At 38.6% G+C, this 23,690-nt stretch overlaps 1 protein-coding gene across 4 annotated transcripts in view; it reads left to right on the top strand.

The window, feature by feature from the left end:
- LOC110257090 (uncharacterized) overlaps nucleotides 1–23,690 on the top strand; it is a 58,420-nt gene that overhangs the window by 11,742 nt on the left and 22,988 nt on the right. Inside the window, exons 1-3 of one of the 4 annotated variants that reach the window (XM_085000222.1) lie at nucleotides 5,746–6,074; nucleotides 13,047–13,376; nucleotides 16,880–16,936. In XM_085000222.1, coding sequence (XP_084856348.1) covers nucleotides 13,278–13,376; nucleotides 16,880–16,936 — 156 coding nt within the window. In that variant the 5' untranslated portion in view covers nucleotides 5,746–6,074; nucleotides 13,047–13,277. Of the gene's footprint in view, nucleotides 1–5,745; nucleotides 6,075–12,037; nucleotides 12,180–13,046; nucleotides 14,783–16,879; nucleotides 16,944–23,690 lie in introns of those variants that run through there. The other 3 variants (XR_014830000.1, XR_014830001.1, XR_014829999.1) reach the window with 3 other exon arrangements.

Raw genomic sequence — 23,690 nt, 5'->3', positions numbered from 1 at the left:
ACTGTTTCCTCCTCAGTTTAAGCAGGGACAAGGCCACTGCTACAGGGGTGACTCTGCTATCCCAGCAGATTCAGAGGGCAGAGCACTGAGCCAAAGAAGATTATATTTGAGCCTTAAGACCTAATAGAATTTTCCTGTATCTGTGACTGTATTTGGACATAGGGCCTTTAAAGAGGTAAAGTTAAATCAAGCCATAAGGATGAGGACCTACTCCAATATTACCTAAGAAGAAAGAGAGACCAAGGAGACACTCTCACAGAAGAAAGGCCATATGAGGATACAGTGGGAAGGTGCCCATCTGCAAGTCAAGGAAAGAGCCTTCAGGAAAAATCAACCCTGCTGGCACCTTGACCTTGAACTTCCAACTTTCAGAACTATGAGAAAATAAATTTCGGTTGTTTAAACTAATTAACTAAATAAATAAATGCATCATATACCTATCAGTCTGTAATCCCCAAGAGCTTCACATGGTGCTTTGTAGATGTTCAATCTATGTATCACTAGATTCTTTAAGCTTAATTTTATGCCACATGCTCTATCTGCATGTCTGTGAATGGAAGTTTCTATCCAAGTAGATAACCCAGAATTGAAGCAAGATCATGAACCATAAAACGAAGGCAGCAATATCTCCATCCACTTGGTCTGATATGACAGGACACCATCAAACTCCTAGAAGAAAACATAGGCAAAACACTCTGACATCAACATCATGAATATTTTCTCAGGGCAGTCTCCCAAAGCAATAGAAATTAGAGCAAAAATAAACCCATGGGACCTCATCAAACTGAAAAGCTTTTGCACAGCAAAGAAAACCCAAAAGAAAACAAAAAGACAACTTTCAGAATGGGAGAAAATAGTTTCAAATGATTCAACCAACAAGGGCTTAATCTCTAGAATATATAAGCAACTTATACAATCCAACAGCAAAAAAGCCAATCAATCAATGGAAAAATGGGCAAAAGACCTGAATAGACATTTCTCCAAAGAAGATATACAGATGGCCAGCAAACACATAAAAAAATGCTCAACATCACTGATTATAAGAGAAATGCAAATCAAAACTACCATGAGACACCACCTCACACCAGTCAGAATGGCCATCATTAATAAATCCACAAATAACAAGTGCTGGAGGGGGTGTGGAGAAAAGGGAACCCTCCTGCACTGTTGGTGGGAATGTAAACTGGTACAGCCACTATGGAGAACAGTTTGGAGATACCTTAGAAATCTATACATAGAACTTCCATATGACCCTGCAATCCCACTCTTGGGCATCTATCCGGACAAAACTCTAGTTAAAAGAGACACATGCACCCGCATGTTCATTGCAGCCCTATTCACAATAGCCAGGACATGGAAACAACCCAAATGTCCATCGACAGACGATTGGATTCGGAAGAAGTGGTATATATACACAATGGAATACTACTCAGCCATAAAAAGAATGACATAATGCCATTTGCAGCAATATGGATGGAACTAGAGACTCTCGTGCTGAGTGAAATGAGCCAGAAAGACAAAGACAAATACCATATGATTTCACTTATAACTGGAATCTAATATCCAGCACAAAGGAACATCTCCTCAGAAAAGAAAATCATGGACTTGGAGAAGAGACTTGTGGCTGCCTGATGGGAGGGAGAGGGAGTGGGAGGAATCGGGAGTTTGGGCTTATCAGACACAACTTAGAATAGATTTACAAGGAGATCCTGCTGAGTAGCATTGAGAACTATGTCTAGATACTCATGTTGCAACAGAAGAAAGGGTGGGGGAAAAAATGTAATTGTAATGTATACATGTAAGGATAACCTGACCCCCTTGCTGTAGAGTGGGAAAATAAAAAAAATTTTTAAAAAAGAATAGATTTACAAGGCGATCCTGCTGAGTAGCATTGAGAACTTTGTCTAGATACTAATGTTGCAACAGAACAAAGGGTGGGGGAAAAAAACGTAATTGTAATGTATACCTGTAAGGATAACTTGATCCCCTTGCTGTACAGTGGGAAAATAAAAATATATATATATATATAAAAATAAAATAAAATAAAAAATAAAAAATAAAGACTATCTTTTGAGTCACACACTCCATCTTAACTCAGGAGCACAAATCAGATCGTCATACCAATGTCAAGGAATTATATTCCTCTAAAAAATGCTACTAAGTATACCACGTGCCTTTTTGGGAAATGAATTTAAGCCTAGGGCTTAAGAGACTTCATTTTTTCCCATATGACTCTAATCTTTTCTTGAGCCATTTGATCTGCTTCTTTTCATAAAGCAGATGTTCCTGGTGAGATCGCACAGGGAGCCAGGGGCCAGAGCCAGGCCTCTGATCTCCGTGTGTCTCCACTGGCCACCCATGGGGCACCAGGCAAGCTATGTCCTTTTGAGTCAGAATCTAGCATCTCCAAGTATTCCATACACCTGATATCTTACTGCAACTCCCCCACTCCACCCCCAATCCTTAAGGAGAAATACCTTTGCAATGTGTTCTCTTGATACATATGCAGAAGGCTGATCCACAAGGCATCATGTATAAATTACTTTCTGCATGGAGTTAATCTAGACACACTTTCAAGGCTTGGCCCTCTGTACCCTAAATTAAAAAAAAAAAGATAAAACTTAATAAATCTTAATTGAGCACCAACTCTAAGTCAGGTACTGAACAAGGCACATACACATAGTTAATCTCCCTTAAAATTTTATGATGTTAAGTATTGTTATTTCCATGATGTAAATGAGGAAATTGAAACCAGCTATAATTTGGGACACAGATTGTAAGTCAAAGAAAAAGAAAAAGCTAATTAAGTGTGGTCATATACTTCATTTCTCTCACTAATTTAATGAAATAATCATAACTATTTGCACTTACCAGTTGAGCAGAGCATTAAGCAGAGTATTCTGGAGTATCCAGACTTTTCCAAAACAAATGAGGCAAGTTGGTTGTGGGAGGGGGTTGCTTTTTTTTCTTAGCATGGAAAAAGTAATGTCTGTGTGGAATGGAAAGTGAATAAAAACATTTTATTTTAATTTATTTTTTATTTTTTATTTTCTTACAGAATAAAATACATATATTTAAACACAATTACATTCACACAGATTATTATATCATGGATCTTAAGATAAAAACATTTTAAATAAAATTCTTTCTAAAAGTATATAAATCTGTCATTGAAATAGAAGAAATACTGAAGTCACTATTTAAAAGGATATGGATTTCTTGACATGTTTTCCAAAGCCACATTCACTTTCAAGGAGAATTTCCAGGCATGGTCTTATGCCTCAAAACACAAGGCTCTCTTAAATAAGAAATTAGTTAGCCAGTGAAAAATGCATATTCCCTAATATGTCTTTAATTAAGTTTGGTTCACACCACAGAGAATCCCTCTGCTCACAAGCTGGGAAAGTAAATCCATAGAGAGTTGTCCCTTACCTCAGTGAGTCATTGAATGAAATGGCTGAATGAATGAAATTCTGAGGTCAAGGAAGCTATTTCATGGAATGTTGCAAAAAAACGTTGTCAGGAAAGTAAAAAGATAGTCCTCACAGTGAGAGAAAATATTTGCAAATCATGTATCTGATTAAGGACTTGTATCAAGAATATATTTTTAAAAACACTTGAAACTCAATTACAAAAAGGTAAAATCAGTAAATGATCTGACCAGAGATTTCTCTAGAGAAGAAATCTGAATGGCCTGTAAGCACATTAAAACATCTTCTACATGACTGGCCAGCAAGGAAGTAAAAATCAAAACTCCAATGAGATATTGTTTCACATCCAGCTGGGATGAATGTGATCAAAGGGACAATCAAAATTGTTGGGGAAGAGGTGGAGAAATTGGAACTTTCAGATACTACTGGCAGGAATTAAAAATGGTGTAGCCATTTTGGAAAACAGTCTGACAGCTCCCCAAAAGATTAAACACAGAATTACCATATGACCCAGCAATTTCACTGCTATGTACTTACAAAGATAAAGGAACATACTCCCAAATAAAAATGCACAAATGTTCAGAGCAGCGTTATTCATAATAGCTTAAAAAGTGGAAACAGACTCCCAAGTGTCCATCAAAAGATGAACAGATAAAGTGTAATATATTTATATAACAGAATATTATTGGGCAATAAAAGGAATAAAGTACTGATACTTGCTACAATATAGATGAACCTTGAAAACATTATGCTAAATGAAAGAAGCCAGTCACAAAAGACTACACATTCCATCTACATAAAATGTCCAGAATAGGTTAATCTATATAAACAGAGAATAAATTAGTAGTTGCCTAGGGCTTGAGACAAGTAGTTTGAGGAGAATGGGGAGTGACTACAAATGGGTATTTTTTTTTTTTTGCAGGTGAGTAATGAGAATGTTCTAAAATTGACATGATAATGGTTGCACAGCTCTGTGAATATACTAAAAAACCTCAGATGATATACTTTAAATAAGTAAATTGTATGCTATATGAATTATGTCTCAACAAATTTGGCTCTTTTTAATATTTATTTATTTATTTATTTATTTATTTATTTTATTTCCCCAATATGTTGTTTTTTTTCAAATTTGGCTTTTTAAAGAAGCTATTTAAAGAATAAAGAATGAAAATGTCAAAATTTTTAAGACAGGCAGAATTTTTTTCAGATGATGGAATTGATGATAAAACACAGTCTCTGAATTAATCTTATTAAAGAAACCAAATGACTGGAAAAATAAATAAATAAATAAATAAAAATTATTTTAAAAATTTAGGATAGTCTAGAAAAAATGAGATTTTTACCTCAAGGATCTAAATAGAATTTTTTAATTGTATTGAATTATAGCTAATGTAAAAGGTTGTGATAAAGAATTCATGATCTTTGTGCAATTTGGTTTACTTGAAGTGGTTATATTAATAGTTTTTGGATGAAAAGTTAGAGGAAATATCATTCTCACTCTCAATACCACAATCTATAGAAAGAAGAATATGGCAATATTCTACAGAAATAATTTCTCAATGAATTTCTATAGCAATGTATTCATCTTAACTACAAATTTAAATTTTACTTAATATATTTTTAATCAATTCACGTCTTTAAAATACACATTTAAAAGAAAATTTATTTCCTTATTATAATTAGAAAACTAGCTTCACTTTCCATAAATAAAACATGACTGGTAAGTAAAATAAAGATAATTCAGTATTTTAAAATTCTACACAGATAAATATTGCTACCAGAAGACTCTAAAGCTAGGATTTTTTATCTTTCTTGTTAAAATGAGAGATTAATACAAAGAAGTATTAAAAGTGTTAAAATATAGTTCAATAGAATGACATTATCAAAAAATAAACAAGCACTAAAAAGGAAATTATCTATGTAAGCCAATATTATTTAATGCTATATCCATGAACACCCTGAAGCTATCTCTTAGCTGTCTACCTAAAAATCTGGTAAAGGCATATCTGGTTAGTGAATATTTCTCTAGGGTTTTCTAAATGGCAACCCCAGATCCAAGTGCCCCATTGGAGACAAGATGATGGAGTAGAAGGACTTGAGCTCACCTTCTTTCACAAGCACACCAAAGTCACAACTAACTTCTGAACACCATCAATAAAAAGAACTGGAAACTATCAAAAAAACGATATTCTACCTCCAAAGATAGAAAGAAGAAACCATGAGAAGATGAGGGGCATACTCACTATATAAAGCCCACATTCCCCAGGAGGGCTATCCACAAATTGGAGAATAATTATATCACAGATATTTTCCCACAGGAGTAAGGGCTCTGAGCCCCATGTGAGGCTCTCCAGCCTAGGGGTCATCAGGAACTGGATCCTCCAGAGCATTTGGCTTGGAAGGCCAGTAGACAGGCACTAGTGCCTCCTCCCAGAAAGCCTGCCCAAGCCTCTGAACTGGATTCACCCACCAGGGGGCAGATACCAGAAGCAAGAAAACTTCAATCTGCAGCCTGCCGACCTGAGTCCACAAACACAGGTCAGAACTGACCCTGAGACCAACGTGTCCCTGGCACTTGGGTGACGAGAGGGAAATGTACTGCTGGGACACATAGGACTCCCCTACAGAAGGCTACTTCCCAAGGTAATGTAACTAATCTATTGCACACCTAAAAATACAAATGGAAATTTAAACAAAATGAGGTGGCAAAGGAGAATGTTCCAGACAAAGGGACAAGATAAAACCCCAGAAGAGGAACTAAGTAAAATGGAGATAGACAGTTTACTTGGGAAAGAGTTCAGAGTAATGATTGCAAAGATGATCTAAGAACACAGGAAAAGAATGGATGCACAGAGCAAGAAGTTACAAGGAGTGTTTTTTAAAAAGCTATAAAATATAAAGAACAACCAGAGTTGAAGAATACAATAACTGAAAAGAATACACAGAAGAAATCAACAGCAGGATAAATGAGGCAGAAGAATAGATCTGTGTGCTGGAAGACAGAGTGGTGAAATCCACTGCCACAGAAAAGTTTTTTTAAAAAGAATGAAGTGAAACATGGACAGTTTAAGAGACCTCTGGGACAATATTAATTACACCAACATTTGCATTATAGGGGTCCCAGAAGAAGATGAACAAGAGAAAAAGCCTGAGAAAATATTTGAAGAGATAATGGCTGAAAACTTCCCTTACATGGAAAGGAAACAGAAATTCAAGTTCAAGAAGCATAGAGAGTCCAATCTAAGATTAACCCAAGGAGGAACAAGTGGAGACACATAGTAATCAAATTGATTTTTTTTTAATTTAGTTTATTTACAATGTTCTGTCAATTTCTGCTGTATGGCCAAGTGACCCAGTTATAACTTAAATACATTCTTTTTTTTCACATTATCCTTCATCATGTTCCATAACAAGTGATTAGATATAGTTCCCTCTGCTATACAGTGGGATTTCATTGCTTATCCATTCCAAATGCAATAGTTTGCATCCACTAACCCCAAACTCCCAATCCATCCCACTCCTTCCCTTCCCCCTTGACAACCACAAGTCTATTCTCCATGTCCATGAGTTTGTTTCTTTTCTGTAGATCGGTTCATTTGTGCCACATATTAGATTCCAGATAAGTATTATAATATGGTATTTGTCTTTCTCTTTCTGACATACTTCACTTAGTATGAGAATCTCTAGTTCCATCCATGTTGCTCCAAATGGCATTATTTTGTTCTTTTATATGGTTGTGTAGTATTCCATTGTGTATATGTACCACATCTTAATCCATTCATCTGTCATTGGACATTTAGGTTGTTTCTACATCTTGGCTCTTTCAAATAGTGCTATAATGAACACAGAGGTGCATGTTTTTTTTTCAATGAAAGTTTTGCCTGATATATGCCCAGGAGGGGGATTACTGGATCATATGGTAGTTCTATATTTAGTTTTCTGAGGTACTTCTGTACTGTTTTCCATAGTAGTTGTACCAATTTACATTCAAAAACAAAGAGAAAATATTAAAAGCAACAAAGGAATAACAATAAATAACATACAAGGGAATCCCCATAAGTCTATCAGCTAAATTTTCAGCAGAAACTCTGTAGGCCAGAAGGAGTGGCAGAATATATATAAAGTGATGAAAGGGGCAAATATACTACCGTAATACTCTACCCAGCAAGGTTCTCATTCAAATTAGATGGCAAAATCAAAAGCTTTACAGATAAACAAAGCTTAAGGAATGCAGCACCAAAAAATAGGTATACAACAAATGCTAAAGGAACTTTTCTAAGCAGAATAGTAAAGGTCACAACTAGAAACAAGAAAATTGCAATGTGGGAAAACTCATCAATAAAAGCAAACCAACAGTAAAGGCAGGAAATCATCCACACACATATATGATATCAAAACCAGTAAGTGTGAAAGGAGAAGAGTACAAACGCAGGATGTTTTAAGTGAAATATGAAGTTGAGATATCAACAACTTAATTATAGATAGATAGATAGATAGATAGATAGATAGATAGATAGATAGACTGACTGATATGTCAAAACCACATGGTAACCTCAAACCAAAAAGCTATAATGAGAAGAGTACAAACACAGGATGTTTTAAGTGAAATATGAAGTTGAGATATCAACTTAATTATAGATAGATAGATAGATAGATAGATAGATAGATAGATAGATAGATTGACTGACTGATATGTCAAAACCACGTGGTAACCTCAAACCAAAAAGCTATAATAGATCCAGGTGCCTTCCATCTTGTGACCCCACTAGGTCCTCTGTACCCAACAGGAAGAACGATCACGGGAAAGGCACACTCACTTCCTAAAACCCCCGGCTCAGAATCGATTCACATTTCTTCTGCTTATGTTCCATTGATGAGAATTAATCATATAGTCACTCCTAAATGCAAGAAAGGCTGGGAAATATCATCCCTACCTGGACCATTATTTCCCAGTACAAAACTCCACACCACAGAAGGGGAGCAAATATTGGGGTGAACAGCTCTCAAGGCCACAACTTAGGCTAATGCTGGGGTTCTTGTAAAGATAAGCCATTATCTATGCCTGAAATGACTTTTGAAAGAATGCCAAGGGTGTCATATGCCTTCCAAAAAACTGAACCTTAGGAAATAGATTTATGCAATGAGATACTCTTAAAATTAAATGGCCATTAAAAAGAAAAAAACATCTCAAGGAAGCATGCAATTTTAAACTCTTCAAATAAAAGGGACCCCAGAGAACACCTACTTATCACACAAAATATTTCCCCTAGAACAAATGTTCAAAGAACAGGCATGTAGGTTGCCTACCCTTTTAGACAGACCTCCTTGGGCTTCATTACCAGGTCGGCATGTCCCTCTTTCAATTACCACCAGCAGCAAAAACTTCTTGTGGCTAAACTGAAACAGAGAGAAATTAAGAAACAGACTGCCTGCCCCACTTAGTGGTAAACTGTAAAATGTCTCAGATACCATTACTTCTAAATCAATAAAAAAGCATTTATAAGCCATCCATTACTCTCAGGAAATTGGTCCCAGTGGAGAGCTCTTCCAGTTAGTGAAGTGTATCCTTTTCACAACAAAAAAAACTTGTTTCTAAAAAATAAAACACTAAATGTGTTACATACCTCATACCTTTTAAAGCAGAAAGCCATGGAATAGCATGCAGTTTTTCCTGATGACTCAGGGATTACCAAGAAAAATCATGTAATAAGGACCTTCTTGACATCATATTAACAACCAAGACCAGGGTAATTTGGGAATCCTTACGGCTTCTCTGGCTTTTCCCATATAAGGCTGCCCCAGTCTCTTCTCCCTTCTCTCCCTCTGCCAGGAGTAGCTCTCTCCTTGCCTAGAGGTTTGTTCCTTATCTGCTGTTGGTCTGAATGTCACACATAGTACTAAGTAAAATACTTGCATTTGAGTCCATATCAGAATCTTTAGCATATATTGCTTTTGGCTCTTCAGAGTTACCTAAAGCTTAGTTCAGTTTTCTTTGCACAATAGAGTCAAGTGATTGTACAACTGAATTCCAAGTAAGTGACATGGTTGACTATATTCCTAGTATCTATTAATTAGGACTCTTGCACTTGCAAGTACTCAAGACCAAATCAAATGGGCTTAAGCAAAATAGGGAATGTATTGATTCATATATCTAAAAAGTCCATCTACTTCAGGCATGGCCAGATCTAGATGCTTAAACCAAAACTCCATCTCTCAATATCTTTGGTTCTCCTTTTTACCATGTTGTCTTTGATCTCAGGCAAAGTTGGCTACCAGCATCTATGGGTTTACATACTACCAGTTTACCAATTCCAACAGAAAATACATACAGTGTCTTTTTTTTTTTTTTTTTGGTAGTTGAACAAAGGTTTTAGTGATTTTCATTGTCCAGATTGGGTCACATGACCTTAATCAATCACAGTGATAGATTGGCTAGGCTTTGATTATATATACCCAACCCTGGAGTTCAATGCATCCAAAACTATATGGATTAAAAATAAGGTTAATTCCTTAAGATTATATCAAGGTGTTATTAGCAGAAGAGAGGATAGAGGCTGGGCAGGCAAAAAAAAAAAGATAAAGAGATGTCCATTGAAATTTATTAAAGGCCATTTAATCTAAGTTTCTAGAGGTTCAAAACCAAAGCAATTTTTGAATAATCATTTTTCTATAGAGGCATTACTGTTAGTAACACCCCTAACAATTTTCTATATGCAGGAAGATAAACTTTGCCATAAAACCATGAAATATACCTCTGATATTAGGCTTTTTTAAATAGAACATATTTCTATTTCCTGATTACACCACGTTTCTATCATCACCCTTATAATAATTTTCACACTTTTTCTCTCACTTGAAGTAGATTTCAGTGTGAAATTTCTCTTGCATCTTCAATGTCATTATGTTAGCAGTTTTTCAGTCTTTGTAAGTCTTTCTGGAATACAATTTTCTCCTACAACAGGAAGTATGAGAGCCAAAAATAATCTTTCCTTTTAGCCTAGTAGCTCTCCAGTGACGGTTGCTGTAAGCTGTGACAAAAGGAAGTATTAGCAGCCTGGGCACTCCAAGCTAGTACTGCATGGAAGCATTTGTTAAATCCCATTGTGTATCCATCTCTCAGGCAGATGTCCTCTCCCTTTGAAGAGACTGTTTCCACTGTAGGCTTGGCCATACTGATGGCATCAAATAGCATCTTCCCAGATGCTGAAGAGATGAACAAAGTTCAGCCCTACTCAGTTCTGCGGCCAACATGTTTACGTGGTGAGAATCAGCTAGGAACCCTCCCACACACACACCACCACCCACCTTCATAAATCCTACGGTGGTATAGGGGCCAGAAAACAGATCTGTTCTCTATTCAAAGGCTGTGAAGCCAAGAACGTCCAAAGTTCTTGCGTCAGATTCACCATTCTCTAACCCTGCGGGGCGTTCTTCCTTGACACCCGCTGGCAAGGGGCCATAACATCTCTTGGCGTCATCCACCTCCCTGTAGCTCTGAGAGAAGAGCACAACACTTGCAGTAGGAAGACTGGGGTTTTAAACTTGATCCTGCCACTTACCAGCAGAGGGATCATTCCTATTCACCTCTGCCAGGCTCTTCTCTCTCTTTACTGACAAGAATTCCTATTTTCTTTTAGAGCTCCTCCCTCCTCCCACCACTGTGCTTGTGGTCTAGGCAGGGCTCTCCCTGAGCCTAAGCCAGTCAGCACATCTGCATCCCCCTTGACACAGTTACAGGTTCATGGATGGGTCCTATCTTAAGACAGCTGGGCATGAGCAAGTCAAAACAATTTGCAAGAGATACTCAAAGAACTATGTTCTTTCTGGCTGGACTTGAAGCAGATTGATGCTGAGAACCATCTTGTCACAGTTTACCTTGGACTTTCCTGGCTTTAAAATGGAAAAATGTTCAGGGAAATCCCTCCATCCCAGAAACACCAGGATGGTTGTTCACCCTGTTTGTGAGCACTGAATGTGAAGGATGGTGCTGTTGCAGCTGTTTTGTTACCACAAGAAATCTGGCAATAAAACTACCACAAAGTAAAAGGAGTTGACAGATGGGGAGAAGTCATTTCCTGTTACATCTTCCAACCCCTGGATCTAGCCATACCTGTAGCTAAATGCCCTTGGAACCCCTCATTATAAGAGCCAATATGTTTTCTTTTCACTTAAACCAGACTAACTTGGATTTTCTGATGATACGTGTAACAGAAAGACTCCTCATTAATATATCAGTTATATGTTGCACAGTTGCTTAACTTTTCTTATCCTCAATTAGTTCATCTGTTAAGCTGGAATGGTATTTCCTGAAGATTAAAACAGACAATAGTGTCAAGTGTCTGTCTCAATGCTTGGCCTATAGTTTTGTTTCCTTCCCCTTTAAAAGCTAGAGCACTCTAAAGAATGAAGGCTGGAAAGGAAATAGAGATGCTATTGTTCTAATAGTTCATTATGCGAATAGAAAAACTGAGACACAAAGAAAAAGTAACTTAGCTAAAGCTTTCAGTTAGTACAAAGTCAAAACTAAAACTAAGCTCCCTGAGTTCTTCACAGTGCTATTTCTATCACATTGTGAAACTGAAGCGTCATCTTCTCTTCCTGAGAAGACCAGTTTGCTAATGCAAAGAGGGGACAAGACTTTCACAGCCCAAGGAGACTCTACCCAAACGTAATGACTACACACGTCTGGAGCAGTGCCAGGAGCCAGCCCCAAACAAGAGCTCATGTGACCAGTCTTCCTAAGTAGAGGTAAGTTTAGCATCCCATAGGTCATTTACAAACAGGGGTCTTCTCCCACTCCCACTCCAGGGCACCTGCCTCCACCAGGAAAAGTCCTCCTTCTGAAGTGATGACTTGAATGCAAGCTTGGGGGACCCATTCTTCTGCCAACCACCTAATAATAAAATGTATCAACAAGCAGTTTCTCTTTGCAAGATTCAGAAGCTACCTTTAGACTCTTTTTTCTTCTTAACAAAGTAAAATTCGTTCTCAAAGTGACAATTCTCAGCTGTGTTTGTAAATGCCTTTTCCAAAGCAAGTGACACTATGGGGGAAAAAAATGAAAAAGACTATAACAACCACTCAGTCTGGATTTGGGGTGGGGGTGGGGAGAGAGCAGGGAAGGCTGGGCACCTTGTTATCTGTCACCTGAGGGAGCTGCTTGGGGCTCAGTTGCTCTGCCTTCTCCTGAGTTTGGAGGAATGGCAAGGGGCCCACCAGAGCATGGGGAGGTGGAGCCCTGCTGTATGCTTTGCAGGTGATTTATTTGCCCCGTCCACAGCTTCCTTTCTTACAGCCTGGCTAGTTTTACTCTTAGCCGACTTGAGATCATAAAAGGAATATTTTCCTTGACTGCCACATGTTAGGGAGGGAGACTGGGACAGAGTAGCCAAGTGATTCCCCCAGGACTGCTGGGCTTGAGTCCAACTGCTTCAAAAAAAAATCTTGGAGGAATGTACAGTGCTGGGCTAAAGGAATTTTCCTCTCCATAGACTAGCAGCATAACCCCTATGTGTTGAGATGCATCTGCTTTATCCCTAGTAAAGTTGGATTAGGGGCCTTGGTTTAAGCCTGGGGCCAAAAGAAACTCCTTCCTCCTTCTTGTTACCCTCCCAGCTGAGCCTGCTGATCCAGGGAGAGGTGGGCGGAACAGCTGGATATCTGCCTGGCTGATTACTACGAAGCCCTGCTGTGCTGAACGTTCCCCATCCCCAAGGAGAAGAGGAGGCCTAAGAGCAGGCAGCTCTGAAGGAAAGAGCATTTAAGGACCTCAGCGTGATGTGATGTGTGGCATGATTTCCTTTCCCCATCCAACCAGTTAGATAAATCACACCTTATCCCAGGAGGATGAGGAAGAAGGCACCGAAGGAGTGCAAAAGGAGTTTGCCCACTGTTTTGTCAAGAGAGTTGACGGCATGGAGTTCAGAAAGCAGATGCACCTTACAGGTAAAAGTGGCTTCTCACTAGAACTCTAAATCCTCCTGTAAATAAAATTTTTAAAAGGAGTTCTCAGATGAACCCACCTTGTCCTCAAGTGCACATGAGAGCAAAGAGCCCCACAGTAAAACTTTCACACCACTCTGTACTCCACCGTGCTTCATCACATTATTTAATTGTCAATGTTTTCAGAATAAACAAAAATGTTATTTTAAAAGTGCAAAGAGGAGAAGCCCTGTTTCAAAATATGTGGTGGTCAGCCCAACCTAGGCACCAGCAATGTGAGGAGAAGCAGGTGACTACAGTCCTGGAGACCCCTTCCTACTGGGCCAGATCAGGAGGAGACTTTGGGGAAACTACAAGTGGTTAATTAAGCCTCAGGACCTGTCATTCAGACAGGCCCTGGGGGAGAGGGGAGACTCTGGAAATATCACTAGGTTTTTGTAAAATAGGCAAAGATCAGTTAAATCAATCCCAATTATTCTACTGTATTTCTACTCTGATATCCCCTCCATGTTGAATGCTGTTGGAGTGGCTATGGGAAACTGGAGATCTGGCTAGAGAAACAAATGAGTTAGGAATGCACTGGTTTGGGCTTAGCAGTAATACATTTATGTAGTTTGTAGTCACTTCCATATATAATTATTGCTAATTGTAGAGTAGAAATAAATCCCAGGATTATTTAAAAATTTATTTTCATTGAAATTTTCCCTGGAATAATTGTAAGAAATAATACACAAATCCCTTGTTCACTCTGCCCAGGTTCCCCTAACAATAATGTTTTGCAAAACAGTCGTCTGATATCATAACCAGTTATTAACTTTGATACAATTCACATACAGTATTCAGATTTCCCAGTTTTACTTGTATGCATTCTTGTGTGGTTCTGTGTGTGTGTTAAGTTCTAGCAAGTCTACCACCTGCATAAGTTCATGGATCTACTACCATGGTTGATGTACTGAACAGTTCCAAAGCCACAAGGATCCCCATGTTGTCCCTTTACAACCATACCCATCTCCCCTCCTTCCTACCTCTTCCCAACCCCAAGCAGCTATTCATCTGTCTGCATCTCTAAAATATGTCATTTCAAATGTTAAGTAAATGGAATCATATTGCATGTAACCTTTCGGAAATGGATTTTTTTCACTCAATGATTCCCTTGAAATCCATCCAAGTCTTTGTATATATCAATAGTTCATTCATTTTTAACTCTGAGTAACATTCCATGGATTGGCTGTACCATAGTTGTTTGCCCACAGTTTACGTATTGAAGGACATCTGTTGATTCCAGTTGTCATGAACATTTGGATACAGGTTTTTGTGTGGGATACGTTTCCAGACATACAATTGCTATGTCATATGATTGTTGCATGTTCTTCTAAAATAAAAACAGAAATTCCTTGGTGGTCTAGAAATTAAGGATTCAGGGTTGTTACTGCTGTGGCTCAGGTTCAATCTTTGGCCGAGAAGGCATAGCCAAAAAATAAATTAAATAAAATAAACTTATCAACTATTTACCAGAGTTGCTGCACTATTAAACATTTCCATCAACAATGTATGAGTGTCCAGTTTCTCTGTATCCTTAGTAGCATTTGGTGTTATCATTTTTTTAAATTTTAGCCCTTCATCATGATCTTAATTTGTGTGTCCCTAATGGGTGATGATGATAAACACATTTTCATGTGCTTATTTGCCATCTGTATATCCTTTTCAGTGAACTATCCGTGTCCGTCTTTTGTTTATTTGGCAATAGGATCATTGTTTGTTTTTTCTACTGTTGCGTTTTGAGATTTCTTTATATATTCTTCATACTAATCCTTTGTTAGATATGTAGTTCATGAATATGTTTTCTCTGTTTGGAATTTGTCTTTTCATCGTCTTCACTTGAGCTTTTATAGAGAAGTTTTAACTTTTGATCTTTCCAATTTATCAATTTCTTCTTTTTTTGGATTGTCTCATTCAGGCTTCTCTAACAAAACACCATAGACTGGGTAGCTTAGAAACAATAGAAATTCATTTCTCACAGTTCTGAGGCCTGGGAAGTCCAAGGTCAAGGTGCTAGCACTGTGGTGAAGGTCCACTTTTGGTCCACGGCTGGTGCCTTCACTCTGTCCTCACATGGTGAAAGGGGCCAGGGAGCCCTGTGGGACCTCTTTTAAGGCACTAATCCCATGCATGACCACCCTCATAACCTAACAACTTCCCAGAGCCCATACCTAATACCATCACCTGTGGGTATTAAGATTTCAGCACATGAATTTGGGGCTGACACAAACATCAGGCCCATCGCATGGGTCATTCTCTCAGTATCAAGACCAGGAATATTTTGAATGCCTACAGTGCCAATTAATTCATCAAGAACAATGATATGATTGTGAGGGATAGGAGATTATAAGGTAATGTAAGTGTGCTCAAGCCACCAACACCAGGAAGCAAGTGGATGTGGAGAAAGGCAAGGTTTGAAATGCACGGTGACAAAAGCAAATCTATAGAAACATTTCAGCATCATTAGATCGGCAAAACAGATTTCTGTTTTCCTTAATGCCTAGTAAAATTCGTTAAAAAAAAGATGAAAAATAAAAATAGAATAGTTTAATCATACAAAAAGACTGAATTAGCTTTCTATTATTTCTACATATCATATTATAAAACTATTTATAGTTTTATATTTCATATCATATCTATAATATGATATAAAATACATGCCATATTATAAAAGTGGCCAAAAAGAATGCAACCCTGAGAAATACATAGAAAGTAAAGTTTTTTGGCATCATGAAGGGTAATTAGTCAATAAAATATATTGTTATGTCTCTGAACTTTTGTGATGTTTGTGTTCAAATTATATAATTTTCTGTGATTTCTTTTCTTTTTCCACCCAACTATTTGTCTGTGTACCTCTATTGTACTCTTCTTATCAAAGTGAGGCCCCCAAATTAAATAAGCTTCACTAAACCTAAATCAGCCCCCAGCCAGGGGTTAATCATTTAGTCACCAGATCATGAGGTGTTCTGAGATGTCCCAAGGAAGGTAGCTGTGAAGAGAGGGTGGGAGATGGTCCGAGAGTACCCACGAGGCTCATTTACCAACCAGTACAGAGATATTTCAATGTTTTAACTGGTATGCTCCTGCAGATGAAGTCTAGCTAAATCTAATCCCTGGCTCTTGCATTTATGTAAGTGCTTTGTTGGGGTAGCAGAAACTGGGAAAGGCACCAGAGGCCTTCAACACTAGGCAATTTTTGAGGAAAAATAATAAATTGCCCCCCTGATGTGCTCAACATAAATTTATAGGGAAAAAGCATTAAATTTTAAAGTCAGTGACCCAGAATGGGTAACAATAAGAACATCATAAATCACTAATAGTTATTAAACCAGAAGGTTTCAGCTACTTCTCCCCCTCACCCCCAAGACTCCTGTGTCAGGCATGAAAACAACTAGAAGTGAATTCTTACTTTTACAAAATCTTTGTGGTCATTGTCCCTGACCCTCTATTCCAATTCTCTTGAATAGGCTTCCAAAGGTGATGAAACAACTGGATTCAACTACTGTGTAATCAACTGTGGTCAGGTAAAGGGTAAGAACTTTCTCTATTTAACCTCATTTAAGCCCCTGTGTCTGCAAAGTCTCTCAGGTCAGCCGTGGCTGTCACTTTTTTCCAGGATACCCTAGAGATGACACACAGAGTTCAAGATTTATACAGGGCAATTTGACAAGCAGCAACCTAAAGGAAACAGAAGAATATATATATGTTCTTATATATACACACACATACACACGTCACTATGCTGTACAGCAGAAATTGGCACAATATTGTAAATCAACTATGCTTTAATTTAAAAAAATTAAAAGTAAATAAATAAAGGAAACAGCATTTAGCTAAAAGGCAAACATCACCAACTACGCTGAGGATACTAGGTAATGTAATTTAACTTCTAGCCACTGTTTTCCGTAACCCAACCTGATGATACCTCTTTGAAGTACTCTGAGGCTATCCTCTCCTCCTTCTTTGAGGTTCTTCAGATGCAAAATCAAAGCGGAACCCCAGTGCTCCCATGAACCTGTCATATGACCTTGGGCAAGGCAGTCTCTCCATCTGTGGCTTGATGGTTTGGAAAATTTCCTTGCAGTGTGGCTCCTTGGCTTAAGGAAGAATATGTGAATGAAAACTGAGCAGAGACCTTAGAATCTAGCAAATTCTCAATAAAAAGTAGCTACTGCTAGTGTAAGCCAAATTCTATATATTTTTAAACAACTGACAAATAGGAAATGATATTCAACAGTGAGATTCTGACATTTATTGTCTATAAACTAGCAGTGCCATTCATTCCTATCAGATGTTTACTATCTTGGGACAAGACTATTATTGGAACTTGTAAGAAAGCTGAAATTTTCATTTCCAGTTTGCTACTTATCTTCAAATTTTTTTTCTGAACTAGAGAAAAGAAAGTCTTTCACTTCGATCCATCCATGTCTGAACAATTTTCGAGAGAGATTAATTAAATTTAAAAGAACAGATTAAACTAATTTAGAAGGCTCTTAAAACTATAGAGATATATTCAGAAATATGTAAATGCCTTGTAAAACCCTGAGTTAAAACGTGATATCAATAAGGTAGCCTTTCCAATACATTCCAGCCTTTTGGTTGTGTTTTCTGTTTTGTTTTGTTTTGTTTAATTTTATGGCCACAGCTGCGGCATGTGGATGTTCACAGGTCAGGGATTGAATCTGAGCCACAGCTGCAACCTACAGCATTACCCACAGCACCAGGCCAGGGATCAAACCCACAGTCCACACTGACCCAAGCCACTGAAGTCAGATTCTTAACCTACTACGCCACAGAGGAAACTACCCCATTCCAATATTTATGAAGAAAGATGTAATAAACAAATGAGCACAATGGAAAAGATTTCAAGAAAAAAGTTTTCACTTCAAAAGATTTCTAAGAGGTTTTTTGGGGTTTTTTTCTTTTTTTTTTTTTTTTTTTTGGTTTGGGTGGGTGGTTTTTGGTTTTTGTTTTGGCTGCCCCTCAGCATAGGGAGCTCCGGGGCCAGGGGTCAGACCCAAGCCACAGTCTTGACCCAAACTGCAGCTGAAGCAACTTGGGACCTCTAACCCACTGTGCCCGGCCAGGGATTGAACCCGCATCCCAGCATTCACAAGATGCTACCAATCCCATTGTACTACAGCAAGGGCTTAGAAAGCTTATCTAAGAGGTTTTTGAAGCAATAGCATAATCTAAGTGTTAACCATACTTTGCTATTAATTTTTTATGAGAGCAGGCCAAAAAATGTTACTTTTGATACTTTCAGTTTTTTAGTATGAGAGCCTGAGAATAATAAAGGTGCATTGGGAAGTGGTTGCATTGAAGAGGAACATGCATGGATGGACTTTATAATCTAGAACATAGAATCAAATCTGGATCCAAGGACCTATTAACTTTTTATGTTCTCAAATGCTCAGTTTTCTCATCTGTAAAATCAAAATAGTGCTTCATACCAGAATTTTTGTAAGAAACTAAGATATATCAAGAACTCCAACATTCTCTTATTCAAATAATAATTGTTTGACACTTCTAATTCGATCATATTTTTCATACTAATTAGGTTAAGGAAAAAGTTTGGTTTGATACAGTTAGATATGACCTATCATGATGATCTGGGTGATTTCTTCTACTAAAACCTTGGGAAAATATAAATCTATTTGAAAAAACTACTCTATTGAGATATTTTGGGCCACAGTTAGTTACTTTAACTTTTCTCTTGAAAAAAAAAGTTCCAAATTTGATCTAAAAAAATAGTTCCCCTGATAACTATAAACATCAGAGCCCAACCTATATTTCTCGTGGATGCAAAATTCCTGCCAATCTCTCTGACATTCTTGCCTACAGAAAGTCTGAAAAATCCAGGCCAATATTGCTTCATAATTTTCTTTTTTACATTCCTTTACATGAACCCACTAGGGTCTCAGGGGAGGTAATCAAATATAAAAAATAATCATCATAAAGAATACTTTAAAAAAAATTGTTAGCCAATGTCAGGAACTTGGCTGGTTTACAATAAATGCTTTGAGCCTGTTTCAAAGACATAGAGAAAATACCTAAAGCATCCATGTAGCTGCCAGTTTCAAATTCTCACATAATGGTAAGAAATGGAGCTTTTAAATAAACCAAATGATTTTCTTGGCCAAACCTTTTTTCTAAGTCATGTGACAATGTGTTTAAGGCAAGTGACCAAGGTGGTTTTGGTTTTATCTTCGTGTTCTGAAAGGACCAAATGGGAACTGGGCGTTGATGCTTTGCCCGGCAGGATTTTTATAGTACAGTGTCACCAGCAGGCAAACTGGCACTCAACAGCCTAGTTAGCATAATTCTGATCTGCGTGTCCCATGAGGCAGTCCTTCCAGTCAAGGGTGGAGTCAAATAAGTCAGCAGACCAAGGTCGAAGCCAGATGGAAAATCACAGACTCTACAACACAAACGTCCATTTTCTCAAGAATAAAGACGTGCTAGGGCACGAATAAGCTAGCTTCCTTGCTTTCTCCGGGATGGGCAGCAGGTACTGCTCTAGGAGGTGGGAGTGGGGAGTCACCTCAGATCAGACTATCTTTGCTTCAGGAAGTTCAACAGAGTGGTCCTTTATAAATCAATTTTGAAGCAAGTGCCCTGCAGCTGTTCTAGGGGAAAAGTTCAGGAGAGTTGTTGGGCTTTGCCTTGGGCGCAAATCCTATTGGCAGTCAAAATGGCTGTGTCCCTCCTAGTTAACCAGTTTGAAACTATGAGTTTATTCAGGGGCTAAGACCCTTCTATGAAACAGAAAAGCAGTTCTAGACACCTCCCTTTTAGATTCAAAGTTTTAGGCTCAGCCTATTTAGATTGGGGCCAACCATAAGAAAATAAAACAACCAAATGGGAAATTTCCCAGAAGTAGGAACTTGGAGTCTAGTTGGGTGGCCTGGGTTAAATTCTAGAGCCTTAGTCCTAAGAACATCTGATGGCTGATGACGTCATGGGGCCCTTCGTAACTAGTCACCACGGCAACTTGAACGTGTCCTCAAGACAGGGTCAGTTTAAGACTTTCAGAGGCTGTAAATACTGAGAAGAGTATGTTTCCCATCCAGTCACCATTCCCATCCTAAATGTCATTCAAAGTCAAAATTATATCAAACTGTAAAATAAGGGTAAGAAAATCCAAAAGTTAAAAACTAGCCAGTAATACTTTTTGATTCTTGTGCTGCAATAGTAAATCTTTCCAAAGAACTTTTTACTTTAATTTTGGTGTACTGTGGTAGTCTGGATTTTGAGTTACCCTGTCCTGCCTTGAGGGAAATAGCCAATTGTTTGGAACTCAAAGAGATCTACAGACTTGGGACCCTGGACCTATTTTTCCCTAGAGAGCCCAAAGCTAACTGGACACTCAGTGAACAGGAGTCCTCTCAGTTATGGTGTGTTTTGTAACCAAAGTACTTCCTGGGTCCCTCAGGCTTGCACTAGGTCATCACATATCCTGTTTCCAGCAACACCATGGAGACAGAGAGGCCGGGACTGTGGCAATGTTCCAGGTGAAAGAAAACATAGGCTGAAACTAGGGCACTGTGAAAAGGAAGTGTTGGACGAGAAATACTGTGAAGAGACAATCAAGAGATGTTTATGGTGGGTTGGGGTTGTGAGTCAGGAGTACGGTATGAATGAGGGAAGGCTTTTCATTTGGGTTACAGGGATGATGGTGAGGCTACCGAGGAAGAGGAGGGAGGGGAGATAGCCCAGGTGAGAGGATGGATGAGAGACACCATGATTTGGGTTTATGGCAGGTGGAAATTGCTGAATGTCTCTCCATGTAAATCCAGCTGGTCCCAGGGAGAGGCGGTGGGGGAGAGACAGATGTGGATCTGGAGCTTACAGGAAAGATGACTGGGAGACACACAGATGGTTGGTAACTAGAGGTAAATGGAAGGCTCAAAGAGAACACACAAAAAAGGAAATGCTTAAGAACCTTGTGAGCTCAAGGCAGAAATGGGAAGTAAAACTCTGGGATGATAAGAAGAGGAGCAGCATCCCCATGAGAGGGGTCTTCAGAAGAAAATCAACAAAGACCAGTGGGAAAATTTGGGCCAAAAACTAACCAGTTGTATTCAGATTTATCTTCAAATAGTTTGGATAAAGAACAGAAAAATAATTCTCCGACAGCTAAAGACAATTTAAGAACTGCCACTTTTTAAAGGAATGGGATCTGTCATATTTCGAATCTCACAGAGATAGCCTTTTGACAAATCACAAGTATGTTGCGAGCTGGACATCTCACCTAGGAGAAAACACAAGGCCCTCCAATTAAACATGGACAAGAAAATAATTAAGTGTTCATAAAAAGTTCTAAAGAGATACTATATGTAGTATCTCTAAAGAGTAATTTGGTCATTATTATGTGATGTCTTTAAGTTTATTATGTATTTTTTTCTTACAAAAGAGTCAATCTCGGCGTTCCTGTCGTGGCGCAGTTGAAACAAATCCAACTAGGAACCATGAGGTTGAGGGTTCGATCCCTGACCTTGCTCAGTGGGTTAAGGATCTGGTGTTGTGGTGAGCCATGGTGTAGGTCTCAGACTCAGCTCGGATCTGGCATTGCTGTGGCTCTGGCGTAGGCTGCAGCTACAGCTCCGATTGGACCCCTAGCCTGGGAACCTCCATATGCAGCTGGTGCAGCCTTAAAAGGACAAAAGACAAAAACAAAAAAAAAAGGCAATCTTGGAGTTCCTGTCATGGCTCAAACAAACCCAACTAGTATCCATGAGGTTGTAGGTTCGATCCCTGGCCTCGCTCAGTGGGTTAAGGATTCAGCATTGCTGTGAGCTATGGTGTAGGTCTCAGACATGGCTCAGCTCTTGAGTTGCTGTGGCTATGACGTAGGCTGGCGGCTACAGCTCCGATTCGACCCCTAGCCTGGGAACCTCCAAATGCAGAGGGTGTGGCCCTAAAAAAGCCAAAAAAAAAAAAGAGTCAATCTTAAAAAAGAGGGTTGAGGTGTTCTCTTGTGGTGCAATAGGTCAAGGATCCGGTGTTGTCACTACAATGACTTGGGCTGCTGCTCTGGCATGGGTTCTGTCCCTGGCTAGGAATATTCCATATGCCATGGGCATGGCCAAAAAAACAAAACAAAACAAAAGAGTATTGACAAAAATTAACCATGAACCTGAATTTATTTTGTACTTCATTTTTCTCCAAAGTCTGCCTTTGGCTCTGGCTATGCTTTCAGATCCCTGATCAGCCCTAACACAAAAAAATAAATGGGTGAAGCTCTTATTGGCTTTCTCATCTATAATGAGATGTTAAGAGTTCCAAGAAAATTCAATTCAACGCAAGAAATTGTATCCAACAGAGGATGTGTGAAGGCAGAATGTAAGTTTCATCATGCCAACTTAGCAGGACAAATCATTCTGTAGATTAATGATGTCTCTCCTTTCTAAGCTAGACACATTTTGGGATACTGGCAGTTTTTCTCTCAAGGCAATATTTTACAATTTTCATAACACTTACTTCGAGTACAATTTTTTTCTTGCTTCTAACTTCAGGTACCTGGCTAAGGATTTCGTCTCTCTGGGCAAAAGATGAAGAGACTAGGGAAAGGAATCTAGGAAGTCTCTTCTCATCGTAATATCCTAGTATTAAAAGTTAATGTTAAGGAGTTTCATGGTGGCCTAGCGGTTAAGGGTTCAGTGTTGTCACTGCTGTGGCTTAGGCTCAATCCCTGCCTTGGGCCTGGCCCAAATAAAGAAAGAAATACAGAAAAATAGAAAAACATTTATTTTTTAAAAAATGTAATGTCAAAAGGGCATCTCTTTAATAAATGATCCACTGCAGTTTTGTTATCCACTTAGAGCTTGCTTTCCTTTTCCTATGTGATGCCAGGAATACTTCCTTGTGTCTTGGTATATAAGACTGCATCAAAATCTCAATTCCAAACCCTTTGCACATCCTAACCCATCCTCCCTAATTTCTGAAAACGCCTGGGAGAGTTTTTGGTTTCATGAGAACTTCTGGCTCTAACCTTGGCTTGCTTAATTGACAAACCAACTTGTCATTTGATATCTGCCCCTGCCATGGACCCAAAGGTGAACTTCAACTTTTCCCTCCATTCCCTCAATTCCTAAAGGAAAATGGGGAGTAACTTTACTACTGATGTGAAAGGAATACAAGGAGTGTAAACAGAGATGTAAACAACTCATGTGAAAATTAGGCATCCCCACCTTCAGCTTGGGAGGTCACCTACCCTCTGGGGATTTCACCAGCCTGGCCACCCCTGTGGTACCCAGTCTTACTCTGAGAGTCTCA

Source organism: Sus scrofa, chromosome 15, assembly GCF_054392235.1.
Source record: "Sus scrofa isolate SSC_HxYL_T2T_F1_AM1 chromosome 15, Sscrofa_HxYL_maternal_Yorkshire_Landrace_v2.0, whole genome shotgun sequence".
Taxonomy (NCBI): domain Eukaryota; kingdom Metazoa; phylum Chordata; class Mammalia; order Artiodactyla; family Suidae; genus Sus; species Sus scrofa.
The sequence above is the reverse complement of the archived record's forward strand: the minus strand, read 5'-3'. Positions and strand labels throughout refer to the sequence as shown.